This window comes from Lissotriton helveticus, chromosome 1_2 (assembly GCF_964261635.1).
Source record: "Lissotriton helveticus chromosome 1_2, aLisHel1.1, whole genome shotgun sequence".
NCBI classification, from domain to species: domain Eukaryota; kingdom Metazoa; phylum Chordata; class Amphibia; order Caudata; family Salamandridae; genus Lissotriton; species Lissotriton helveticus.
The window spans coordinates 133,033,901-133,061,461 of NC_136058.1; the positions used below are offsets into that span (position 1 = coordinate 133,033,901).

Consider the following 27,561-nt stretch of genomic DNA (forward strand, 5'->3'; position numbering starts at 1 on the left):
TCCATTATTTTCCAGTACATTTTCTTTCCAACAATTCTTATGTTTTCTCCTTTTCTTTACTCTGCCATCTTTGTTTCCATTCTGTTTCTCCTATTTCATTGGTCTATTTTTTATGCTGTCTCCCATCTTCCTTTATTCTGTCTACTTCATTTCCCTTTCTCACCCCTCCATTCTTTGTCTTCTTAATAGCTCACCTCCATATCTGCCCTTCTTCTAACCTTCTTTCCATTCTTCTATTTTTCTTCATATCGGCTGTAATTTCACCTCATCCATCACCTTCCACCCTGCCCTCTTATCCTCTTATCTTTTCTGCCTCATCACACGCTCCTGCACATACTCTTTGACCTTGCTCCATTGTAGCATCTATTCTGAGTTTTACCAGTACCTCTATGTGGGGCCTGTCTCACTCTCTAATTCTAGGGAAGCACTTCAAACAAATTCTTAGCAAAATCAGGGCAAATCTGGTCTTTAGTTGCTTGTTTTCCGGTTCAGCGAGGACCTAGCCTGGCAGTTCGGGCTGCACTGTTCCTATTGCAGCAGGGTCAAGACTGATTGCAAATGTCCGGGCCCAAACTGAGTTAAAATGGTGGCTAAGAGAAAAATGGGTTTGAATGCTATCCTGAGTGATTGACAGTTGTTCGACCTATTGCATGCATTTCTGTCATCACCTTTTGTGTGTTTGATGTGAGGCCCTGAGTGGCCAAGGGTATGCACAGATGTAGGCTCCTTGCTCACTGTGCCCTGGAAACAAACTATGCCCAACAGAAGAGCCGTAATAAGGGAAAACTAGTCTTGGGTTGCTGTGTTCCGGCTCAGGTAGGACCTGACCTGGTAGTTTGGACTAGACTGTTCCTGGACTGTTCCCATTGATGCAGGGTCAAGATTTATTTGCCTATGGCTGGATCTAAATCGAGGTGGCATGGTGGGTAAAAATAAAATGGGTTGGAATGCTGCCCACATTGATTGCCTTTGGTTAGATGTATTGCAAGCCTTCCTCCTATCAAGTTTTGTGTGTGCAAAGTTAAATAAACTGCATCCAGTGCGCCTCTCTCACATCAGGCTATGACATGGTGCCTTTGCATTGCCTGCAGCAAAAATAGTCACAGCCCTGACTAAAACCATATGGTAAGGTCACAGAATAGGATGACACTCGTTATCTCCTCTATCCCACTTGTTCACCCTATTCTAGGATCCTCACAAGGTAGTTTGGCAGGTGGCCTTGGCCAGGCCATGTGCCAGCACACGTGCTACTACTTAGGGGCCTGCATCCACACTTCACCAATTTTGAGGGCTATAGAACAGGAAAAATGATGTGGTTGTTTGGTCCTCTGTATTTATATGGTGCTTAATACTCCGACAGAGCTATGCTGTGTTATGATGAGCATTATGATATTGGGGACTCTTTTGGACTACATGGTTGACAAGGGTTTTGAGGGTTCTGTCTAGGGTTTTGAGTATGCAGGAAGAATGTCGCCCTAACCTGGTTCAAGTTCAAGCAAATTACAACCCAAAAAACAAAGGGAAGGTATGGTGCTACTAGGTCAGAGGAAACCCCAATAACCCCTGATGGGAGTGGCAAGGGCCCACTCAGTAAATGCAACAAAAGTCCTGGTAGGAAAGAGCAACGTCGTTCACATTCTGAATAGGACCTCCGAGGTTATACGGTTGAACCCGCCCGTCATCCATTGTTGCCCTGGTATAGCGGGAAGTGACAGATTGGTCCTCACTTCTTTTAACCTCATGATTTCAAGCCACTACAGGTCCTGCCTTAAACATAGACCCCTTCCAGTGCAAAACATATGCTTGAAAGAATGCTCACACCCTTGTACTTTAGTCACGGCCACTTGAGTTCTGTGATTTTCAGGTTATGGCATTTTCCACATAACTACGGATTTGACGCTTGTTCCACATAATCCATTATCTAATTTATAAAATGTATCTTTCTAGATCAGGGGTACTCAAAGTACGGCCCGCGGGCCAGTAGCGGCCCGGCAAGCCTTCAGTGGCGGCCCGCGGAGCTTGGAACACATTGCACCTGTGTGTTTTTTTTCAACTTCAGCCAACACCTCGGGGAGCAGCAGTGCGAGTCAGAGACACTGCTCGGTGGGGGCCCGGGCGATTCCAGCCACATTCAAGAGTGGAGCTGCAGGGGCGCTAAGAGGTGAACAAAGCCTCATTTACATACAAATGGTCGTTTAAAGACCTGTGCAGTACTGGGGTGCCAGGAAGGCTGTGTCAGCCAGGCTGACGCACAGGGGAGAGCCGGGTGGGAGGGGGGAGGACAGCAGGAACTGGGAGCCCAGTGAGGTGGGAGGGCAGAGCAGGGAGTGAGAGCCGGGTGAGGGAGGTGGAGGGCAGAGCAGGGAGTGAGAGCCTGGGTGAGGGAGGTGGAGGGCAGAGCAGAGAGTGAGAGCCTGGGTGAGGGAGGTGGAGGGCAGCAGGGAGTGAGAGCCGGGTGAGGGAGGTGGAGGGCAGAGCAGGGAGTGAGAGCCTGGGTGAGGGAGGTGGAGGGCAGCAGGGAGTGAGAGCCCGGGTGAGGGAGGTGGAGGGCAGAGCAGGGAGTGAGAGCCTGGGTGAGGGAGGTGGAGGGCAGCAGGGAGTGAGAGCCGGGTGAGGGAGGTGGAGGGCAGAGCAGGGAGTGAGAGCCTCGGTGAGGGAGGTGGAGGGCAGAGCAGAGAGTGAGAGCCTGGGTGAGGGAGGTGGAGGGCAGAGCAGGGAGTGAGAGCCTGGGTGAGGGAGGTGGAGGGCAGAGCAGGGAGTGAGAGCCTGGGTGAGGGAGGTGGAGGGCAGCAGGGAGTGAGAGCCCGGGTGAGGGAGGTGGAGGGCAGAGCAGGGAGTGAGAGCCTGGGTGAGGGAGGTGGAGGGCAGCAGGGAGTGAGAGCCGGGTGAGGGAGGTGGAGGGCAGAGCAGGGAGTGAGAGCCTCGGTGAGGGAGGTGGAGGGCAGAGCAGAGAGTGAGAGCCTGGGTGAGGGAGGTGGAGGGCAGCAGGGAGTGAGAGCCGGGCGAGGCGAGACAGATAGAGATAGAGACAGATAAAGACATATAGAGACAGATAGAGGCAGAGACAGATATAGACAGGGACAGACACGGAGCTAGATAGGGTCAGAGACAGGGACAGACGGAGACAGATAGAGGCGGAGACAGACAGCGATAGAGATAGAGAGAGAGAGACAGACGGAGGGAGAGAGACAGACAGAGGGAGGGAGGGAGATAGACAGAGGGAAACTGACAGACAGAGAGAGGGATGGAGACAGACAGAGGGAGACAGACAGAGGGAGGGAGGCAGAGGGAGACGGAGGGGGAGACACAGGGAGGGAGACAGACAGAGACAGAGGGAGACAGACACAGACAGAGGGAGGGAGACAGACAGAGGGAGGGAGACAGACAGACAGAGGGAGGGAAGGAGACAGACAGACCGAGGGAGGGAAGGAGACAGACAGAGGGAGGGAGGGAGGGAGACAGAGTGAGGGAGGGAGACAGAGGGAGGGAGATAGACAGAGGGAGGGAGATAGACAGAGGGAGGGAGACAGACAGAGGGATGAGACAGACAGAGGGAGGGATGGAGACAGACAGAGGGAGACAGACAGAGGGAGGGAGGCAGAGGGAGACGGAGGGGGAGACACAGGGAGGGAGACAGACAGAGACAGACAGAGACAGACAGAGACAGAGGGAGACCGAGGGAGACAGACAGAGGGAGACAGACAGACAGAGGGAGGGAGGGAAGGAGACAGAGGGAGGGAGGGAAGGAGACAGACAGAGGGAGGGAAGGAGACAGACAGAGGGATGAGACAGACAGAGGGAGGGAAGGAGACAGACAGAGGGAGGGAAGGAGACAGACAGAGGGAGGGAGGGAGACAGACAGAGGGAGGGAGGGAGACAGAGGGAGGGAGGGAGACAGAGGGAGGGAGACAGGCAGAGGGATGGAGACAGACAGAGGGAGGGATGGAGACAGACAGAGGGAGGGAGACAGAGGGAGACAGACAGAGGGAGACAGACAGAGGGAGACAGAGGGAGAGAGGGAGACAGACAGACAGAGGGAGGGAGACAGACAGAGGGAGGGAGACAGACAGAGGGAGGGAGACAGACAGAGGGAGGGAGGGAGACAGACAGAGGGAGACCGAAAGACAGAGGGAGGGAGTCAGAAAGACAGTGAGACAGTCAGAGGGAGGGAGATAGACAGAGGGAGGGAGATAGACAGAGGGAGGGAGACAGACAGGGGGAGGAAGGGAGACAGAGGGCGGGAGGGAGGGAAACGGAGGGAGGGAGGGAGGGAGACAGAGGGAGGGATGGAGACAGACGGAGGGAGGGAGAAGGACAGAGGGCAGACGGAGGGAGGGATACAGAGGGAGATGGACAGTGGGACACAGATAGAGGGAGACAGATGGAGGGAGACAGAGAGAGGGAAGAGAGGGAGGGAGGGAGACAGAGAGAGAAAGAGAGGTAAGAGAGACAGAGGGAGAGAGACAGAGGGAGACAGAGAGAGAGGGAAGGAGGGAGCGAGAGAGAGATAGAAGGAGGGAGACAGAGGGAGGGAGAGATAGGGAGAGAGAGAGAGAGAAAGAGAGATGTGTGTGTATGCCGGTCTGTTGGCTCAGTGGATGAACGTCTCCGCTGCAGGGGCCTGTGTTCAACTTCATGGTCACAGTTTTTTTCTTTCTAGCTCCTCCCCCCTCCTCCACTGACCCCGCCTCCACAGGTGTGGCCCTCGGCCACAAACCACACTGTAAATTTGGCCCCCGAGAGAAAGTTTGTGAGTACCCATGTTCTAGATTGAATGGATCAAAGGTTACTAAAAACGTAATAACTTCTATTACTGGAAAGTGGAAGATCATTTAGAAAGGTTGACTGCACACCTTTCTGTTCCTAATTGCAGTATTTGGGTGTTTAAATTGGTACTAATGAAGTGAAATATTTGTTCAGACTGTTTAGCATCTGTGAAAACGAAAAAAATGATAAAGTAAAATTATCACTAGTTATGCACATTATGCTCCATAATGTGTCTGTTCTTGTTGCATATGTCAACTCTGCCACATGATTTGGTACTCTCCTGCTCTGTCATTCCAATGACACTGACTATGGTGCAAGGTAGAGATGGGTGTGCAAGCAAATTAAAAGGGACAGCTGAGCCAACTGTTGGCCCTGGCTCTTAAAAACCCTGGAAAAATATGGCATGTCAATCATTTGGCACAGACCATGTGAAAATGCTGTAAGGAGTCTATAAATTAAAAAAAAACAATGAACACTCAATTTCAATTTTTCAACTTTTTTCGGTTTCCATAATTTGTAAAAAACCATAAAAGTACATATAAACACACATTTCAGTTCATTAAAAATATAAAACGATTTGGCAAGTTCTTTAACAGATAAAATGCAAGGTATCTAATATTATTTACAATTTCATCAAAGATGTATAAAATGTCTCTGTGCAAATAGCTTTGTGCAAATATCTATCAAAGATTTGGACGATGCTTTACACAAAATTTAAGAAAACAGGCTATACTTTTTGCATATAGTTCGTTTCTAGGTACTGAAGCACCAGAAAAGCTGGGCGACACCCTCGTATACCCAAAACTCTCATAAGAGGAACAATCCATCGCCTACGGGGTGTAGTATAAAATTTACAAAAAAATAAAACATGAATAGTGGATTGTGCAGAGATGGTATCACAGGAACAGGCGATTAGGGTCGTAGACCAGTCATTCTGCGATGGGAAAGATATCAGTCGGTGGAATATATTGAATCTAAACCGAGTCAACAGAAATTTTTCGTATTGGTTTAGATTATTCAAAAGGTATGGTTGTATGCTAAAAGTAGTCTGAGCTAGTAAAAGATGTTGCACAGAAGATTTCCCTATTTCGTTTGTAAGTCGCAGCTGGCCCAAATGTGTTAAACATGCCTTTTTTAGTTCTTTTCTCGGAATCTCGGCTATAGTTTTTGGATCGGTAAAATGTCTGTCAAGCCCAAGATCAACAAAGAATGCCTTGACATATGCCAACCATTTAATCTTTTCCATGTTGTCTAGAGACATGCAGTCCTGTACGAGTAATCTTGTTAGCTCGCATTGATCCGTGAACCAGATCCGGCGCCATAACATGATTGGTTGTATTTTTATTATGTCTGATATATAATCTAACCCCAATTCAAGATGGCATCCATATGTTGTGGTACTATTAGGGACTGCGAGTGAGTACCTTAAGAAAGTATTTTCTACTTTCTGTAACTGGTCAACATTTGCATATCCCCAGACCCCTGAGCCATAGGTTGCCACACTTAAACATTTTGCCTGATAAATTTTTAACATTTCTACTGGGGATCTCTTTCCCAATTTCTGCGCAAATGCTACTAATGCCGTGGTAGCCCTCAGGAATAACAGTTTTCTTGAGTTGACGGCCTCTGACCATTTGGACTTATTGTCAATTAAGATCCCTAAATAGGGATATGTTGTTGTGTGTTCTAGTGGAACGTTATTAACAAATATATGTTTAAATTTCCTTGGTCGTGGGCCGGCATGCATCACAAAGGTCTTTTTTATGTTCACCTTAAGGTTCAGGCTGGTCATGAACATGCAATATTTATCTAGGACCTGCTGCAGCTGTAAAGGAGTTCTGGCGAGAATTACTGCGTCGTCGGCGTATAATAACGCTGGAATTTGCCAACGTCCTATTATAGGGAGATCTTTGCTTCCTTCCAGCATTGCCACCTCACCTCACCCATTTGTGTAAAGAGTGAATAGGAAGGGGGCCAGAACACAACCTTGTCTGTCCCCCCTCTCTACCCAAAAGGGTTCTGTTAACTCTCCTTTGGTACCATACCTAACTCGTGCTGTGGCTCCTGTGTACAGTTCTCTTAAAAAATTCACCAATGAGGGATCTACTCCCAGTTCTAAAATGATTGACCACAGTTTTGAATGGCTGACCCATTCAAAAGCTGCGGTCAAATCCACATATACCATGTGCAAGAAGCCCCCTTCGCTTGGACATATTTTCCTGTGAGAAGAGTTAAATTCAGGGCCTGGTCAACTGTCCCTAGTCCCTCCCGGAATCCGTATTGCAAATCCGAGATTATTTTCCGGTCCGATGTCCAGTCCGGGAGTCGTTCAAGGAGGATGCGACCAGCCACCTTTCCAAGCGAGTCCAGGAGGGAGATCGGCCGGTAACAAGATGGACTACTTCTATCGCCCTTCTTATATATTGGGACTAGTATTGAGGTAGACCAGGATTCTAATAGTCCAATTTCTTTGGCGGCTTTAAGCACTCTGGTGAGGATCGGGGACCATAGATCTAAGTTGTACTTGAAGAAATCCACTGGGACTCCGTCGGGCCCCGGCGCTTTCCCCGATTTTGATGGTTTTATTGCGTTTGTTACCTTATTGTGTGTGAAATTTAAACAAATTGGGTATTCTACTTGCCTCAAAGCCTGAGCCATTTCCTCACTTTGTTCTTGTTGTGTTCCCTGTTCCATTTCCATAGCAAATATGTTCACTCAGAAGTATTTAATAAAAGTCATAGTTTTTAAACATGAACTGAGGTATGCTCCTACCCCCCGCGTTCGGAGGACAATGCTATCTGTGAATTAAAAGTCAAGACGAGGCTCTTGTGTACCCTATATGTGGCATAGGTTATATTTATAAATGGCACTAATTTACATGCTGTTCAATCAAATATGAGATTGTTTTGCTTTACTATCTTTTATTATTCCCTGCTTTTATCCCCTTACTCACACCATAATCGGTTTGTCACCGCCGCTTGAGCGGGTCCGGTTCTTGGGGTGGGCTGCCGGTTTTGGGCGCCATCTTGGAGTGGGGTGAGTGGTGCTGCAGTTACCATCAGCTGCCTGCGCTTTACTGCGCAATAGGCAGCGAGGAACGCCTACCCAAGGCGAGTCCTTAGTGTGGCTCGCTCTGACAAGGAGCGTACCGCTGCTGGAGCGCTGCGTGCGCATTTACGCGCTATATAGCGATTTTTTAACGAAGCCTGTTTCTTATTTGCTTTACTATCTTTTATTATTCCCTGCTTTTATCCCCTTACTCACACCATAATCGGTTTGTCACCGCCGCTTGAGCGGGTCCGGTTCTTGGGGTGGGCTGCCGGTTTTGGGCGCCATCTTGGAGTGGGGTGAGTGGTGCTGCAGTTACCATCAGCTGCCTGCGCTTTACTGCGCAATAGGCAGCGAGGAACGCCTACTTAAAGCTCCTCCCCTAGCGTAGCGGGATCGCGTAGCGGCGCGCCTCCGCGTGGCCGGAGTCGTGCCAGAGTCCTGCCCGTCTGCGCCCGTCCGCGCTAAGGACGTGCGGGATGTTGCGGATGCTGGGCTGTGACAAGTGGTCATCTTTTGTGTCGCAATGCTGACATACTCCATCGAGAGCTTATACTCCATTGGCCAGGTGAGTCACAGATGTAATCTATCGCCGGTCCATCTGCTTTGCGGTCCGTACCGCTGCCCATGTAATGGTTGGGCACTTGACTCTCCGAGGCCCATCCTCCGGAAGAACTGTGCAGATGTTCACCGCAGTAGGGGTTCTTTTACCTCTCTGCGGATTTTAAATCTGAGTGTGAGATCGGCACTGAAACATCATCAGAATATCTACGATCTTATTGAGGATGAAGCTCCCAACATTTTCGCCATTACTGAAACCTGGCTACAGGAAGCGGACGCTGCTATTCTCAATCTTGCTTGCCCCCCTGGCTATTCTATGTTCACCTTGAATAGATCTTCCAGAGGTGGGGGTATAGCTCTTATAGTCAGGTCCAGTTTTTCCTGTGTGTGGAGTGCCCTGAACATCCCCGGGTGTGAAAGCGCTTCTTTTAAGGTCGCTGTGAGCCCTGAGTTTACACTCTCCGGGATGGTCGTGTATCGCCCGCCTGGTAGTGAGGTGGCGTTTAGAAATGCTTTCCCCGACATTGTTGGCACTTTGGTCACCGACTGTGCCAACTTTTCCATCTTGGGTGATTTGAATTTGCATTTCGATGTCCCCTCAAACTTGACGGTACGCAGCATCTCTTCAGACCTAGAGGCCTTTCAACTTTCCCAGCTGGTCTCCCAGTCTACTCATATTGGGGGACACATTCTTGACCCCTTTTTCACCAACCTGCCGGAGATTAAAATTACATCTATTTCTCCGGTAGACTGGACTGACCACTTTTTGGTGTCCATTTTCTGTCCTATACTGGCTACTGCCTCCATTCCATCAGCGAGACAGGTACCCAGGAGGTTATGGAACAAACTCAGGCTAGAAGACCTCCATCGTCTTCTATCAGTAGAGCCGTTGGGTCCATTGAATGGCGTAGAAGATGGATATGACCTCTTCTGCTCCTGGCTCATTAGGGCTCTGGACACTCTGATACCCATTGTATAGACTAAAATCAATACTAGAGAGTCGAGTCCCTGGTACGATGGTGCCTTACGCGCCTTGAAGGGAGCCTGTAGACGGGCGGAGAGGGCATGGCGGAAGACGTATGGGGCTGATTTAAAAGCTGCATACACCATGTCCGTCAAGCTCTATCATCGGGCTATTTGTCAAGCCCGAGCGGCATTTTATGCCGCTGAATTTCGAAACAGCACTAACCCGTCGAAGGCCATCTTCAAGGCCGTGAAAGATCTTATGGCGAAACGGACTGCCTCCACGACCGTGAGTTCCATCTCTCAATGTGAATCCCTGGCTTCCTATTTCTTGGGAAAAGTCCAAACAATTTATCGGACATTCCCTAGCATAGGGACTGGTCTGGGAAGTTCTAATGAGACACCTCATCAAATCACCCTGCTTTCATTCCCCACTCTCACCGTGGATGGATTTGACAAACTTGCGTTCCAAGTTAAATCTGGCTCTCCATCTGATCCAGTAAGATCTGATCTCTTTCGTGATCAGACCTTTATGGGGCGCACTATTGTGCGTGCCCTTGTCAACCTCTCCCTTGAGACGGGTGTAGTTCCATCTAAGTGGAAGCAGGCAGTGGTGTCCCCAATCATCAAAAAGCCTTCCTTGGACCCATCTAAGCCTGAAAGTTATCGCCCTATCTCGCTACTACCCTGGCCGGCAAAGATTACAGAGGCCCACGTTAATCTGGCCCTGTCAGAACACCTGTCCCGTACCAATGCCCTTGACCCCTCACAAAATGGCTTCCGTGCTGGACACAGCACGGAGACCGCTCTTCTTGTGATGGTGGAACACCTCCGTGCAAGGTTGGATGAGGGTCATACGGCGGCGCTGATATTGTTAGATCTCAGCGCCGCCTTTGACACGGTATCCCATAGCATCCTCCTGCATCTGCTTGAAGAGATTGGAATTGGTGGCCAGGCGTTGCAGTGGTTCCGCTCCTTCCTCGACGGTCGTTCCTTCTGTGTTTCCATCCCTCCCTTCAAGTCTAAGTTCCAGCCTTTGGCCATGGGGGTCCCGCAGGGGTCCTCGCTGAGCCCCACGCTGTTTAATCTCTATGTGAAACCGCTGGCTGATGTCGCCAGGCAATGGGGCCTTACCCTGGTCTCATATGCCGACGACACACAGCTGGCGGTTACTCTCAGCGGGGACGCGGAACAAGATGCCCCCAGGTTTCAAGCTGGACTGAAGGAGGTGCCTAGCTGGTTGACAGGAAACTGTCTCCAGCTTAATGCCACTAAAACGGAGGTAATGATTGTCGGAAGGGGAGTGGAGCAGTGGGGTGACCAATGGTGGCCTCCCGAGCTGGGACCCACCCCGACCCCGGTGTCGGAGGTAAAAAATCTGGGGGTCTGGTTGGATACGGGCCTTACTTTTGTAGGGCACACCAAAAAGACAGCAGCTTGTTGTTTTGGTCTGTTGAGAGGTCTAAGACCAGTACTCAAGTTTTTTGACGCCCCAACCAGACAGCTGGTGATCCAGGAAACTATCATCTCTCGCCTGGATTATGCTAGCTCTTTGTTGGTTGGGGCTAACCAGACCGAACTAACTCGCCTACAAAGGGTTCAAAACGCTGCGGCGAGAGCGATTGTCGGCCTCCCCAGATTTTGTTCTGTGTCTAATGTCCTTCGCTCTCTACACTGGCTTCCAGTGAGGAAGCGCATTCTCTTTAAGGTCCTCTGTTTGACCTTTAAGAATCTGAGAGGTATAGGCCCAGAAATCTTGTCCAGCTGTCTTTCTCTTTATGTCCCTACTCGCACCCTCCGCTCTCAAGGCCAGGCCCTTGCTGTTGTCCCTAGATTTAGGCTCTGCCGCATGGGGGGTCGCTCCTTTAGAGTAAAAGCTGCACTAACCTGGAACTCCCTTCCGGTTGAAATCCATCTATTAGAGGACCTCATGACTTTCCGGAGAGCAATAAAAACCTTTCTGTTTTAACTGCCCCCAACATGTTTTATCTTTTCCTGTTGTGTTATGTTCCTCCTTGTCTATGCGCCGGGACACTCCTTTGCTGGAGTAGCTGCGCGCACAATAAATTATAATAACATAACATAACATAACATACAATGCACAGCCTGAACTGATGTATTTGAAGGTACCTTCTTATGCAATAATGAACAAAAAGGAGGATCAATGAGAAGATATTGCTCCATCCTTAGTTTTATGTAGCAGAAATTCAACTGGAAAGTATTGGAGCGCCGAGGCTGGAACCTGTTTTCCCAGCTCCAAAGTCAGCAGCCTCGGCTTAATGCCACACCCTCACCCTCTCATTGCAGTGTGAAATACAATCACTCTTATGTGTTTATTTCACACTGCCTGGGCACCGTCTCTTGAAACACTCAAAACAAAAGTAACAGCCCTTTTATTTTTGGATGTTCTAAGCCTCCTGGAGCTCCATCTGGCACACAAAAACAGAGAAAAGGGTGCTTTCACGCCTCCTTTTTGTTATCTCTCTTAGTTCTAGAAGTATTGAGAAAGGAGCGAGAATGTGCACACAGCCTATATGGAACAGTTTTACCCCTCCCCCATAGGCCAGGGGGGCTGGGCATTCCTATTCTGCACCTTATCTATTTTTAAAAAAGACACATCAGGACAGGAGACTAGGTCCTGTCACAGCTGCCTGCAAACGATTTCTTCATCTTGCTGGCAGCCAATCAGAGTGCTCACTCCCGTGAGAACCAATGAAAAAAATAGTTACAAGGGCCAATCGGAAAGCTGTATTTTTATTAAAATTGGGTTTGTGGGACTCTCACAAGAGTCCCTCAAGCCCAACCGTCCAGATATACAAATATTTTTGCAACTTACCTTCTCAAACTACTCAACACATTCACACCAAATCATAATAAGCACATTTTATGGGGCAAGATCTAGCTTCCTGCCAAATTTGAAAAAAATCAGTTCAGCAGTTTTTGCGCTAGCACTGTTTAAAAAAGGTCTATGGAAAATGCATGGAGATTTTGTTTTGGGACACCACTATTTTCTCAGATTCCTGCTTGGTGGTTCACAGCAAAACTTTTCATGCACAAACTAGATAAAGTAGCAAGTTTTTGGAAAGTTTTGTAATGCTGACCTAACTATATCTACCCAGTGGTGTTCGCTACTAGCCGGGTTGGATTGGGATTAAAAATCGACCCGGGCACGCTAAAAAAAAGCGGCCCACATTTGAATATTGCCTTTCCTGGAAACACTGTTTTGGCAAAATTTTATTTACATCAAAGTGTGGGGGGGGTGGGATTAGAAATTCACGGATTTGTTTACAGGGGTGAAACACACCTGAACACAAGTGAGGCCACTTCTGCTCAAGCCCCCTGCCCCCGCTCAGTATGCAAATGGGCCTGCCTAGTGAGAGAAACATAGTGACACCTCTGTCTCTTCGTAAATGGGAGGTAATTGGCGCCCATCTGCTTCCAGCAAGGCCACTCAGGCACCCACTGGGCCGCTGGCGGTATCCGAACAATGCAGAAACAGCCACAATCGGCCCCCAGACTGCTGAAAAAAGACACCGGCCCCTCGGGCATTGCCCGAATGCCCGCGTTACCACCTAACGCTGGCTACTAGGTAATCTATTTTCATACTTACATAGACACTTACCTCAAATGTGCTTGCCTTGTGTGGTAAAGGCATTGCGTGATAATGCCTGCGTTGTAAAGGTTGTTTACCGTGTGAGTGTGTGCCTCTGTTGTTATGGGGAGCATATGCATTGGAGTTAGTTGGCTAATTATCTGTCTATATGGACATACAATTGGGCCTATTGAATGAACCTCCAGGCTTCTAGTTGAAGAAGCTCATTTGGAGCATATTTTGTTATTTACTTTAATTGTAACTGAGGAACAGGTGAATTTATAGCAGAATTAATGTCGACTGCTTGCAGAAACTCCAAGATGTACACACTTTGGAGTTAACAAGAGCCCGAGATGTTAGAAAGGGGTGGTTTCTTGTTCAGTCAGACTGGGTAGGTGTTTTATTCCACTTGGCATTTCCCTGGTGGGCTCGTGCCCTTTGCAGATAGTTTTGAAAGCTAAAGCCATGCCCTGGTGTACTTTACACCGCTCTCCCAGGTTAATTTCAGGATGCATGAGAAGGCTTCGAGAGGAAAGAGAGGGCGCATGGAGAGGGGAAGAGAGAAAGCGGTCAGAGACGGAGGAGAGAAGAACAGACAGAAAATGAATGGATGGAAAGAAAGACTGTGCAAGGAGACGAAAGGAGCGAGGCTGCTTTTTGAGTGTCCCTCCTGGCCGCAAAAGTCTCACTCTATCTGCTTATGACTAGAATGGGTACAAAAGGGGGTGGTGATCGACGGAGCATCTGAACCAATCAAACACTCACACCCAGTCAAAAGATCTGGGTTTGATCCATCACCGTTCTTTAGCCCACTCTGCCACCCCAGTTCAGACATGGCTATATGCAAATCAGTCTGACCCTGTGCCTCATGGGAACAGTCCAGCCCGAACTGCCAAGCCATGCCTGCCCTGGACCGGAAACAAGCTTCCGAGGGCCGGTTTCTGGCATTCCAGCCGTCTTCAGCCCGGCTTGCTTGAATCCAGTTGCAAAGTGAGCAAGGGACTCACGTCTGAGCATACTCTGCCACACTTATGGCGGCCAAAGCGGTACAAAAGGGGGTGGTGATGGACGGATCATCTGAACCAATCAAACACTCACACCCAGTCAAAAGATCTGGGTTTAATCCATCACCGTTCTTTAGCCGACTCTGCCACCCCAGTTCAGACATGGCTATATGCAAATCAGTCTGACCCTGTGCCTCAAGCTTCCGAGGACTGGTTTCTGGCATTCCAGCCGTCTTCAGCCTGATGAGGATTATGAATCCGAAACCGGTCCCAGGATGCTTGTTTCCGGTCCATGGAAGACATGGCTTGGCAGTATGGACTGGACAGTTCCCATGAGGCACAGGGTCAGACTGATTTGCACATGGCCATGTTTCAAATGCGGTGGCTGAGTGGGCTAAAGAATGGTGATGGATTAAACCCAGATCAGTTGACTGGGGGTGAGTGTTTGGTTTGCTCAAACGCTCTGTCCATCATCCCCTTTTGTATTGCTTTGTTCACCCTAAGTGTGGCAGGGTATGCTCAGACGTGAGTCCCTTGCTCACTTGGCCACTGGATTCAAGATAGCCTGGCTGATGAGGATTATGAATCCGAAACCGGTCCCAGGATGCTTGTTTCCGGTCCATGGAAGACATGGCTTGGCAGTTCGGGCTGGACTGTTCCCATGAGGCACAGGGTCAGACGGATTTGCATATGGCCATGTCTGAAATGAGGTGGCTGAGTGGGCTAAAGAATGGTGATGGATTAAACCCAGATCAGTTGACTGGGGGTGAGTGTTTGATTTGCGCAAACGCTCCGTCCATCATCCCCTTTTGTATTGCTATGACTAGAATGGGGCGTTTGCTATTGTTCAATCCCACAAGTCGGAAATAGGTCTGGTAAGACTCCTGTATGTCGTTCCTATCCAGTTCCTAAGGCAGGAGATCGTACTGCCGTGTTTTTATCCATTTGTTTTATTTCTATGGACTGAATGGAGTGCCTTTAGTGACCTTACACAGTTGTGTTCCAGTCCACTGCAATCTTAGAACTAGACTTTTTAGTTTAAAAAAATTCAACATTACATTTCCATCCTTTTTTTTATATATTTTCGACTGCGCTCTACTACGGTGCACAGTAAACAAGTACTCTATTTTGTTACCAGTTAAGTGAATGCAAATGTTTCGAAACTTAATAGCAAGAGCAGCTTTCCGGCTATTTATTACAGCATTACCAGTTTATTTTGAACGGCTTTGTACATTTGCTTTTCTGCTTGGTTTCATTTAATGTGTGCCTTCTCGTGAATGACGTCTTGACCGGTATTGCTATGAAGTTGTGGGAAATCTGTTGGCTAACTACCATGAACTTGATTGCGCACTACAGCAGCTACACTGAATGTTTTTTCCTTTTCTAGAAGACAAAAGCGTCTCTGGAGACCTTGAAACAATTTTCCCACGAATAAGACCTCTTCCACCTCTTGAGCTGCTTGGCCCTCCGCCAAGGAAACCGGAGAGGCCTCCCGCGGTGGATTTGAGAGCCTTCCTGCCCTCGGCACCTCAGATGCACTACCACAGAGGTGAGCGGGATAGGCATATGTGCAGTGACAGGCTTTTGCAGTAACACTTCTAAGGCCATTTAGATGTTCTTTCAATATAAATGTTTAAGCGCAACGAGTTTCCATGGAAAAACCGATTGGTCATCCTGGATCAGCAATTCGTGTTAGTCCTTTATGCATGTTCCAGTGGATTTTCTGTGCAACAGAAAACATACTGGAGTACAAATGGTGAAAATATTGAAAAAGCTACTTTTTTTTCCTTTCAATATCCTTCTTCACTTGGACAAGCTGTTTTAGATATATTGTGAGGTAGCTTTATTTTCATCAGTGAAATACCCTCTCTCCTGCCTTTGAAAGGAGTAGTGTTCTAGCTTCCCAAGGTGGGAAATAAGTTGTAAAATGCAACATAGCTGCCAAAGTCCCCCAGATCACGCATGAGACCGTCAGTCTTGCCATTTTTAGTCTGCAACATTTTGCATGTTCGAAACTGTGGTTTAGACTTTAACATTTCAAGTAGAGGTTTAACAATCCCAAGTTCCTACGTGCCAATCTGGCAAAAGCGAGTTCTGGTTGAGCACCGTTTATCCCAGCGTAATCTCATATAATGGCCCACATGCATCAAGCATTTTTGTAGTCGCAAACGGTGCGATTCCTTAAAATCGGCCGTTTGCGAATGCAAAAGTGCTTTTTGGGATGCATGAAGCAATTTTAGAATTCGTAATATTTTTGCGAGTTCTAAAATTGCGGGTGCTTTTAAGAAGTCGCAGATGTGCGACTTCTTAAAAGCAATGCATCATTACTTTGACAAGTTGAAATTCGCAATTAGGGTGCCAAATTTACCGAGTGGTTGAACCAGTCGGTAAATTTGGAAAAAGTGTTTAAAATGGTGAAAAAGTTTTTTTTTCAACATTCATGTTTCACACACACATGTCCTTAGGACATGTGTGTGTGAAACATGATGCGAAAAATACATTTCAGGGGTGCATGGGGGGGTCCTTTAGACCCCCCCCCCTGCACCCATGAAATTTTCTAAGTGCCACTCGCAATTCCCATTGACTCCTATGGGCCTTTTGGCCCATAGGAATCAATGGGAATTGCGAAAATTAACGTAAGAATTCGGTATTCATTTGGGATTCGGTAAAAATTGCGATTTTTACCGAATCACAAATGAATACCGAAAATAATGATGCATAGCATTTTGCACTTCTTAATTTGTGATTCCTTATTTTTCGCAAATTAGGAAGTGCAAAATGTCACATTGATGCATGTGGGCCAATGTCCCTTAATTTCGAGAATTTCGCACAATACTTCTTTAGCAAAATTACAGCATTACTCGACGTGGCGTAATTACGATGTGTTTGTGTAAAGCTTTTAGCACTGGAACAACTTGAACGAGGAGTGCACCAGAAGCTGTTTATGAAATTTTGTTTTTTTAACACTGCTTCTTTAGCTCGAAATGAATGCTTGTATCAAAAATGGACATAAGGGCACACGCATCACTAAAATACAGCCCGAATACTAGTTTTGAATTTTACTAAGTTTGTATAGTTTTTTGCGAAATGTCAAAGAATTGTAGTAAAGCAAACTTCACACTCCGATGGCAGCAGGGCAGCCAAGAATACCAAGGGACATTTTTTTGTGCTTTTCCTTTAAGTATTGTTTGGGCAGATAGCTTGTCCAACACACTGCTCACTGGTGTATTTTAATGTGCAGTCCACAAAAGAGGTCGATTGTCTGTTGATTTAAATATGATCTGTGGGCAGGCATTTTTTTAAAAATTGGGAAATATTAACTTACAGATCATTTCTGTGCATTTAAATTCCACTTCCTTTTACCTGATTATCAAATATATGTCTGCATCTTATGAAAGCCAATACTTCAATCTTCAATTTTAAGGATACGTATTTAATTCGGAAATTGTGAACTTGAAAACATATTTGCCCTCTAATAATAGTACATTTGCATGCTCCACTACTATTCTGTGTGTGCAGTCTGCTCCACCGAGCAGGCTGTGAGCGATCGATGGTGGCAGTGCCTGTGTAAGTAAGTGAGAAGTCACAATCGCAAACAGTTTGTGGGAATCTCACATTCTGCACATTGCCACACTGAATATATGGTGCTGCATATATCCCTACAAAGGGCCGTGCTATATCACTTTCGAGGTTATATATATCACCTCCTGCCCTACAACAGGCCCCTTCTGAAACTTGCTTTAAACGACTGCTAAAAACCTGGCTTTTCACTCCACTACGCTAAGATTTGCCACCTGGCATATGGTTAGTCTGTTCTCACAGCGCCGGGACACCGCCTTGTGAGGTAGCTGTTCGCGCTCTACAAAACCCATTATTATTATTAAGTGTTGAGCCAAGATGTCCAAAATTTGAGGAGGTGCTAGAGAAGGCGTTTGATGAAGGGGAAAGTATGTTGCCCCATGGAGAAACACTTAAAGTTAGCCATGGCATACGGACATCATATTGTGCACATTGCTCATTGCATTGTTCATGTATTTGTGGAACATGCTTTCATATGCAGATAAACTGAAATTTACCAAGAGCTCCAACACTTCTCTTGTGAATATGCACCTTGCCTGGAGTAGACCTCGATTTCTAGGTGATTTCCAAAACAATGAGAAGTTTACGGCAAACTTGGGCTCAAGCTGAAGGAAATCTAATTCGAACTACTTTTAAGAGTCATGTCCTTTGTAAATTAGCCCTCAATGAAATGTCCCTTCCTTAGTTAAGGGCAGCTTTAGATCCGCAACTTTTCTGCCTGCACAAAAAATCTGAAGCAGGTGTGAGCAACGTTATATAATAATTTACTTCTCAACAACCATTACATTCCCTCAATTTGTAATTTTTAAGGGTGCGGAATTTCAACCTTCACATATTTGTGTTTTAAGACGGTTTTACTTCTTTAAGAACTAATTAAAAACATTAAGACATTTTGTTCACATTGCATACGTACACCAATTTACATAAAGACTCTTACCCTTATTGCTTAAATATAATGTGCAATAATATCCTATTTTCTTAAAAAAATAACCCAGTAAAATAAATGCTCTTAACAATGATCAATTGATTTTAAACACTTAACTCATAAATGCTTTTCTTATGATCGGTTATATTACCAAAAAAAGTTTGAGACGAGGTCGCATTAAGCAGATTATCATACTTTTATTTATCCCAGTTGTTCTTGATAGCATAACACTATATTTAAATAGTACATCCAAAATTGCCTTAAAACTAAAAGAAAAACGCTATGAGAACGAGATCTGAGTGGCATCACCAATAAAGGTCATTCTCCTATAAACTCTCCTCCACAGAACAATACAGTGAGCCGGTGCAATTTTATATGCAAACTGGTTAGTTAAGTGTCCATTTGAAGATGAGCATAAATACACCGGCCACACAAATGAATACTAATTGTACTTTATCCACAGCCGATCTACAGATCATTAATTCGTTTTAGGCTCCCTTCTGTTTCCTCCATTCTTATTTGGCTCGCATGAGAGAACTGCATGAAATGCCTTTGCAATAAATCACGGTTTTGTGTAATCTTGTTTCTTGAATGTTGCATGTAGCTGTTTCCAGCCTAGGTAGGCCCAAACAGTGTGGACCATTTTCCATCCACCCTGCCCCTCTGACATTTTACATATTCCCTAAGTCCTTCATACACTCTCTGTGTCCAGTGCCATTCTTCAACTTTTTGTTAACGTGCAGGTTGTTATCCTGTCTTATCTAATACACTGGAGATGACTCCTTTATGCATTTCTGAAAATGAGTTGATTTTTGTTACCATTGGTGCCTTTGATCTAAACATGTCAGAATGGATATCAGTTCACTCCAGTCTAAGATGTAAATTCAACTCCAATATCTCTCTCATTCAGTGGGAGACCAAGTATGCTAGAGGTGAGTTTCCATAGCAGATAATGCAGTTCCATGAAACACTTCCCGAGCAGCATTTGAAGTGTCCATAATTCTATTGCTGCGGGAAAGAGGAGCTGCTGAGATTTGCATGGCAATAATTAGTTTTTTTGCCATTCAGCTCATGTTTTATCTAGGTAAACATTGGAAGCTCCGGCCGCTTATGCAGCTGTACAGTCACCTCAATTGTTCCTCTCAGATTTTGAGATCCTGAGTCTTTTAGTTTTTTTGCACACATCTATGGGTTTCTTGATCCTGAGACCTATCAAGCAGCAACCAGTATGCCCTGAGACGGATACTCTTCACTGGCATCACCTCCCTGTGGTTTCTGGGAGTTTGCCTTGATTTAATCCCTTCCTTTACACAACAGCTTCTTACATGGTACATTCTTCCTCATACTCTTTATCAGATTATCTTCTCTTGATGCCCAGATCAAAAGGCAACAACAGGGAGTTGTACTTGTTCCTCGGAAGTAGCTAATCGTTGCAACACCATATCTCAATGACCTTTACAAAGCAAAGGACTATGTTTAATTTAGAAAAACATTAAACGTGTATTTTTACTCTAATTTTTAATCTCTGGTTTCAGCTCAAGGTTGCTCTCACAGGCAGTCTCATGCTGTAGAAATATAAAATAAAATATACATATGCTCTATTTGCTGTATTTTGAGGGGTACAACAGCTTCTTACGTACTACAGGAAGATACCTCTGGCCTTCCCACATCTAAATTAAGCCCTATGGCTTAGATGTAGTATTAATTACAAACATTGGAACATGTGCATATGGTAAACTGCTTGTGCCCACTAGTATTAAACTTGTTATTAGGGTTGCCTCGCTATGTCTGATGGTTGCAAGACAGAGTAAGGATTCTGCCCAAAGAGGACCCTGAAGACCAAGCCACCCCAATTGTTTTATTCTGTTCTCTGCTTTCTTCCAGCACCAGCTATTTGAGGGTGTACCTGCCCATTAGCACACAGCGAGTGGAAGCTGTAGTGCATCCTGGGAAGAAGAAAAGGGGTTCCTTTCCAAAATGGGAGCAATATCTCTACCAACTCAATATTCTCTGTTTAAGTCAAAATACAGTTCTGAGATCATCTCTGGTGAAGCCTTGGTAGCTATAAAACAAGCAGCAGAGAAGTATGAGCTAAGTTCAAGCACAATTCAACAGTTTTAAAGTTAAAAACATAATAAAATCCCCAGGCTAATTTAGCAACCTGGAGACCAACGTAATGAGAAAAAAGACATCAAGATCATCAAAATTCCCAAAGGGGATCTGAAGGCAGAAATTTCCTTATTTTAGGGTAAAAAGCAGCATGAAAAATTAAAGCTCAATCCAAAGTCACCACTTACAGTTGACTGGAACCTAAGTGCAGTTTCAAGCTGGCCGTGATGAAGTAGGGTCAGCTGCTCCAAGCAGGTTTTTCTGATCAAAGTTTTTATCTTCTTACTTAGTCTTTTTTATGAAATACGAAACCTTCCAGCAGATCATTGTCCTAGCTTGTGGCCGAGAATGGTCCCTCGAAGTTCAGTAAGTCATCTAAGAGCTCCAACTGCTATTGCTTTTTTGTGACGAAAGATGTGCAAGTTTTACATCGGACAGATCTGAATTTTGTTACTACTGAAGGTGCCCCTTCAGTCAAATGGATTTGCCACCTTGCCTTGGTCCAAGGGTTTCCCTTCAGTTTTACATTTTGACTTCCGAAAAAAGTGACTGTCAGGGAAGCAATGCTGGAAGCTGAAGGGCAGGGCCGTTTCTAGGTTATTTGCCGCCCTAGGCGAGAATTGAAAAATGCCGCCCCCTTCCTTTTACTACCATCACACTCTCCCCCTGTCATCCAGGCTAGAAGAATTAGATATAAAAAGCATTCGATATAAAAGAACTTGTATTTGGAGCTAGTAGCATGAAGACTGGATAGCTGCATGTTGTACACTCTTTACTGACAGCGAAAGTATTCCCTATCATTACCATTAACAATGAAGAACAACAGGGAGTTTAACCAGAATGCAGAGTTTTCTCACCACTAATTAGGAGGTTCACTCCACGCTGGGGGTCGACGAAATTGTGATTTTCAAAATCGACATCTCTTTTACAAATATTTCACAAAATGACGCAAATTTCCTAAAATGCTCTTGGCCAGTATCTCAAATGAAATTTACACACAAGGGCTTACTCCAGGTAATAAAAAAAGTCACAAAAGATACCAGCAGGAGACTGGTTTGAGAACAAATGCATCTCAACCACAGTTCTAACGTTCTTGCAAGGACTTTTCTCCTTGAACTAGTGCCCTCTGGTTGAAAAGTAAGCAACATTTTACAATAGCAAAATAACAAAACGTAATTTATAAAATTCATGCAATGCCGATATTCTCATTACTTGCGATTTTGCAGCTGTAATGAAACTTTCACTCAGGCCTAATTATATCCTAGAATGGCAAATTGTCTCAAACAATAGCAGGGCCGTTTTTTTTCTCGAATTGCCGATAACCCTGAAACCTGAGTCCTCTCTTTACAGCAGGAGGTGAGACTCTTCTTCCAGCACAGCCACCTTCTTCAGATAGTTTTTCCAGGTCTAGGAATGTATTGAGGTGGTGGTAGTGGAGGTGCCAAATATATCATGTGCACAAGCCAGTGATTTGAGGAATTCTGCCATGCTATCCGAACTATTTTCTAGATGGCCCCACCTCCTTTTGTACCCCTTCCAGTAAATTTACTTGGGGTGGGGTGGAATCTAGCAAGATCTACACAGGGAAATTACTTTTGGCTTTTAATTTACTGTGAGAGCACACTAACCCTAGTAGGTACTGTGCCCCATTGTGTGTGTTGGCACCTAGATCTGTGGACTTATAAGGGAATCTTTAGTCGAACTAGGCAAAGCCATTTCTCCCTGCAATGTGCGTTTAGACTGCAGCCCAGCCAGAGCAAAGGTACTCATGTCAGAGGCACATTTTTGTCATGTATGTGCATGATTTAAATACACATAGCAGCCCACTGGTAGCATTTAACTTTCCATGCTATGGTGAGTTTTAGGCACCATTTTCGGTGAACTAGAATGGAAGTTAAAAAGGCCAAATAGGGAGTTGCAATGTTTAGCAAATGTTTGAGGGGAGGCACAGACACTTTACTACTGTTTAGCAGTGGTAAAGTGCACACAGCCTTTAGCCAAGCTAGAATAAGGTTCATAAAAAGATTAAAAATATAGGCTGACGATTTGGAAAAGGTAGATTTGCTCAAGTTCTCTTCCCAAAGGCTACTTTTAGGGTGGTAACTTTGCTTCAACATGATGTGCTGAATTGTAAAGTTTTGCTTAATGCAAGGTCTCTGGCAAAGGGCTGCTACCCAACTTTAATGACTAGTTTATTTAATCTGGGTTTTCAACCTAGCTTACCGAATTACATTTTAGACCCAGACCTGCTGGTTATGGCACATTCAGAAAGCACATCTGAGTTATGCCAATTTCCTCTTGGCTAGTGATAAGCTCCAAGGCCCTACTTAATTTCAGATGTGCTGCCCAGCTGCTGCAGACTTTGGGTGGAAGCCCTCTAGCCACCCCATAATGATCAAAGATCTGAAAATAATTTTTGGATGCGCTCTAACTCATCTTTGAAACTGGAGGAAGCCTGTACCAAGAAACATCTGCTACCAGTGCAGGTGATCTGAATGCCCACTGCTTGGCAATTCCCCCATGATGCACCACTTGTATTTTCTTCTTTGATTACCTTGCTTTTTATGGCAGAGGTTTTCATCCAGTTAGCTTGTGATCTAGCAGATTTGAGGATGATCAGAACCTTGGGCTTTCACCCATTACTGTGGCTTAGATTTCAGTATCTCCCCCAGCATCGCCAAGATGAGAAGCTGTTGATTGGAATCCGTAAGAGCTACCGTGATATGACCCTAGTTTAACCAGCCACAATACTCAATTCTAAAATAGTATGTGGCATTTTCTGCAGCAACTTTCTCGGACTCTGGCAATCAATTCCTTTGTTTGCTGGTTACTGATGCATTGTGAGAGTAATGCACAAAGGCCAACTGCCAACTACACCTGGTCATGTTACCCAGGAAACGGGCAGTAGGCACCGAATGGCTTTGACAAGAAAATGCCATCTTTCTAAATTTTTTTAGTGATGAGGGAATGCACACCTTTCTTTTTCAACTCCAATTTTTCATGTCCACATGCGTGTTTATCCATCCTTAAACTGGTTGCGTGCAGGTCGACTGATTGGCATGCCCTACTGCCACATAGTTACAAGAACATAAGTGATGAGGGACTAACTAGCCCCTAGGTCACATGCACAGCTTTGTGCCGCTATTTGAGCGTGCACTTTTTATTCCAAATCCTTTACCCTTGATCCTTATTAATCCAAATTTAATCATCAATTTCTCCATTAGTATTCACATATTATTTTTCTTCAGTAATACCACAATCCAACATTCCGAGTTTTATGCCAATTTTCAAATCTCTAATATTCAAACAGGGCCCATCCGGTGCCTTTCAGAAAGAATATAAATGATGCAAAAAGTTCATCGCAAGCAGTGTTTTTTTTAATCCATAAAAAAGAACCCAATGCATTTCGGGCCATCGTGTGCCCTTCGTTGGGGGTCACTACAAGTAAATCAAAAAATACATGGATAAGTATCATTCATTTCATAACATGAACTACATTACAGTTTCAATGCGCCAAAGTTGTCTCCCTTCGTAATTATTTCATTAAAACAAACATGACTCCGGAGTGCGTCATCCCACCCCGTTTCCCTCTGAGTTAATTGGGTTATTGCCCGCCGTGTCTTTACCTAGAAAATGTAAACCCAGCTTTCCCTGCTGTTAGCTAATATGAATACTCTCCGTTATTCCCCATTGTTTCACCCATTCTACTCCTAAAGATGCTTACAAAATTTAAAAGGGGATCCCTCTAGTTATCAGGTACATGAGTTGTGTCAATTGCTCAATTTATATTGCACTGCGTTTTAAAAAAAAAGATTTTATCCACGGACATTCTTAGACTCCAAATCACTAGTTTACACATTCTGCCAGTATGTTTGTCTAAACTTTCCCTCCCGTCCACGTACCTGCATTGCTAACCAAATGACATCTCCCTCTCTCCTCGTTGTAGCTCCAACCACATTAAAGAGTATTCCTTTCCACGCGTTGCTTTATGTAACATCTCACTAGTATTCGCCCTTCTCATTGGCCCTGAGTCTACGACTTCCTGTTGCTATTTACCCAATTCAGTACGGGAACTTCTGTACCCAGAATGCATTTCTACTATAAATGATGTAGTCCGTGAAAAATATGCACATGTGAATGTTGTTGTTAAATATCCTTGCATGTTATTACTATCCATATAGTTTGTTGTGTTAAAACCAATGCGATGAACTTAGGTTGTTAGTCCGGATGTTGGTTAAATATTAAACTTTATCTCCTTTCCTGGTTTCCATCTTCATCGTGGGTGCAGACCCTGGGTAGGGCTTTAGTTACGAAGTTTTTTAGTGATGAGGGAATGCACACCTTTCTTTTTCAACTCCAATTTTTCATGTCCACATGCGTGTTTATCCATCCTTAAACTGGTTGCGTGCAGGTCGACTGATTGGCATGCCCTACTGCCACATAGTTATGTTCTTGTAACTATGTGGCAGTAGGGCATGCCAATCAGTCGACCTGCACGCAACCAGTTTAAGGATGGATAAACACGCATGTGGACATGAAAAATTGGAGTTGAAAAAGAAAGGTGTGCATTCCCTCATCACTAAAAAACTTCGTAACTAAAGCCCTACCCAGGGTCTGCACCCACGATGAAGATGGAAACCAGGAAAGGAGATAAAGTTTAATATTTAACCAACATCCGGACTAACAACCTAAGTTCATCGCATTGGTTTTAACACAACAAACTATATGGATAGTAATAACATGCAAGAATATTTAACAACAACATTCACATGTGCATATTTTTCACGGACTACATCATTTATAGTAGAAATGCATTCTGGGTACAGAAGTTCCCGTACTGAATTGGGTAAATAGCAACAGGAAGTCGTAGACTCAGGGCCAATGAGAAGGGCGAATACTAGTGAGATGTTACATAAAGCAACGGGTGGAAAGGAATACTCTTTAATGTGGTTGGAGCTACAACGAGGAGAGAGGGAGATGTCATTTGGTTAGCAATGCAGGTACGTGGACGGGAGGGAAAGTTTAGACAAACATACTGGCAGAATGTGTAAACTAGTGATTTGGAGTCTAAGAATGTCCGTGGATAAAATCTTTTTTTTTTAAACGCAGTGCAATATAAATTGAGCAATTGACACAACTCATGTACCTGATAACTAGAGGGATCCCCTTTTAAATTTTGTAAGCATCTTTAGGAGTAGAATGGGTGAAACAATGGGGAATAACGGAGAGTATTCATATTAGCTAACAGCAGGGAAAGCTGGGTTTACATTTTCTAGGTAAAGACACGGCGGGCAATAACCCAATTAACTCAGAGGGAAACGGGGTGGGATGACGCACTCCGGAGTCATGTTTGTTTTAATGAAATAATTACGAAGGGAGACAACTTTGGCGCATTGAAACTGTAATGTAGTTCATGTTATGAAATGAATGATACTTATCCATGTATTTTTTGATTTACTTGTAGTGACCCCCGACGAAGGGCACACGATGGCCCGAAATGCATTGGGTTCTTTTTTATGGATTAAAAAAAACACTGCTTGCGATGAACTTTTTGCATCATTTATATTCTTTCTGAAAGGCACCGGATGGGCCCTGTTTGAATATTAGAGATTTGAAAATTGGCATAAAACTCGGAATGTTGGATTGTGGTATTACTGAAGAAAAATAATATGTGAATACTAATGGAGAAATTGATGATTAAATTTGGATTAATAAGGATCAAGGGTAAAGGATTTGGAATAAAAAGTGCACGCTCAAATAGCGGCACAAAGCTGTGCATTTGACCTAGGGGCTAGTTAGTCCCTCATCACTTATGATCTTTCTAAAATTGGCATTTTCGGAATTGTGACATACAATTCGACTTTACTATTAAATAGTAATTTTACCTACAATTCCTTAGAGATCAAGGATGACAACCCCTAGTGCTCCCATGCAAAAGTTATCACTTATGAAAAGTAATAAGGTTACCCAGTGTTCTCCTATGGGAGAGGCAGGCATCACATGAATTTGTTAGCGTTTTACTCCCAGGACAAGTGAAACTTAAAAGTACCTGTCCAACATTTAAAATACAATGCACTCTACCCTATGGGCTGTCATAGAGCCTACCTCAGGGGAGACATGTAATCAAAGAGCTTTGCCCTTAGCAAGGGGTTTATTTTGCCAAGTCGAATTGGCAGTTTAAAACTGCTTACAGGGTGCAATGGCATGCCTGGGATATGTTTAGCAGGGTTACATAAGTGGATGATACCATGAGTGCTGAAGCCCAATTGTAGCACTTCATTTCTATGCCTTGAGTACATGTAGTGCTATTTACTAAAGACTCCAAAGTAAATTAAATGTGCCACTTGGCTGTATACCAATGTCATCATGTTTGGAAGGAAGAGCCTAAGCAATTTGCCCCTGGTTATCCGGGCTAAATTTAGCAGAGTCCGAATGCCAAAAACAGGTTGAGGAAAAAAAACAGGTTAGTGAAGACAAAAATCTCGAGAAATACCACAGAAAAGATGGTCCGTTCCAACATATAAGTTGTGGCGGCACCCTTTATTTCAAATACTGCATCACCTTCTGGTACTTAATAATCACTACTCATGAGTGTTTGAATTTCAGACGCCCCACAATGAAGTTCTGCCTCCAGACACTTCAAACATCATACCACTTTTCCACAAATATTTAGGCACTATGATAGAAATCACTGCATCCAAATGAGTCCACAATATAGTGGTCAACTTTGTTATTCTTTCTGCTACATGTACCACCTTTTCAGAGTTTTTCTTCAAATTCGGAAAGCCCTTTGTAAAGGACTACAGATCTTACATGATCCAAGGTACATGAATGTGTACCAATTGTCCATCCGATCCTGGTATTCTCTCAAGGAGTTTATTCAAGTAAAAACATTTTTTGAATATCATCATCAACCTCTGCCCCTTTCTTTCTTCTCAAAACTCCTTACTTAACTATTTCAAACCTTCTACATCCTCCCACTTGCTTATCTTTTACAGCTCCCCAAATCAGTG

At 44.9% G+C, this 27,561-nt stretch overlaps 1 protein-coding gene across 5 annotated transcripts in view; it reads left to right on the forward strand.

Moving 5' to 3' along the window:
- The window catches only part of FYB2 (FYN binding protein 2), a 571,085-nt gene that overhangs the window by 128,665 nt on the left and 414,859 nt on the right, over positions 1-27,561 (forward strand). For all 5 annotated transcript variants that reach the window (XR_013603713.1, XR_013603717.1, XR_013603715.1 and 2 more), the window contains exon 3: positions 15,323-15,484. Coding sequence is in view for 2 of the 5 variants with exons in the window: in XM_078670088.1 (XP_078526214.1) it covers positions 15,323-15,484 (162 nt within the window). In the remaining 3 variants the exon portion in view is untranslated. The remainder of the gene's footprint in view (positions 1-15,322; positions 15,485-27,561) is intronic.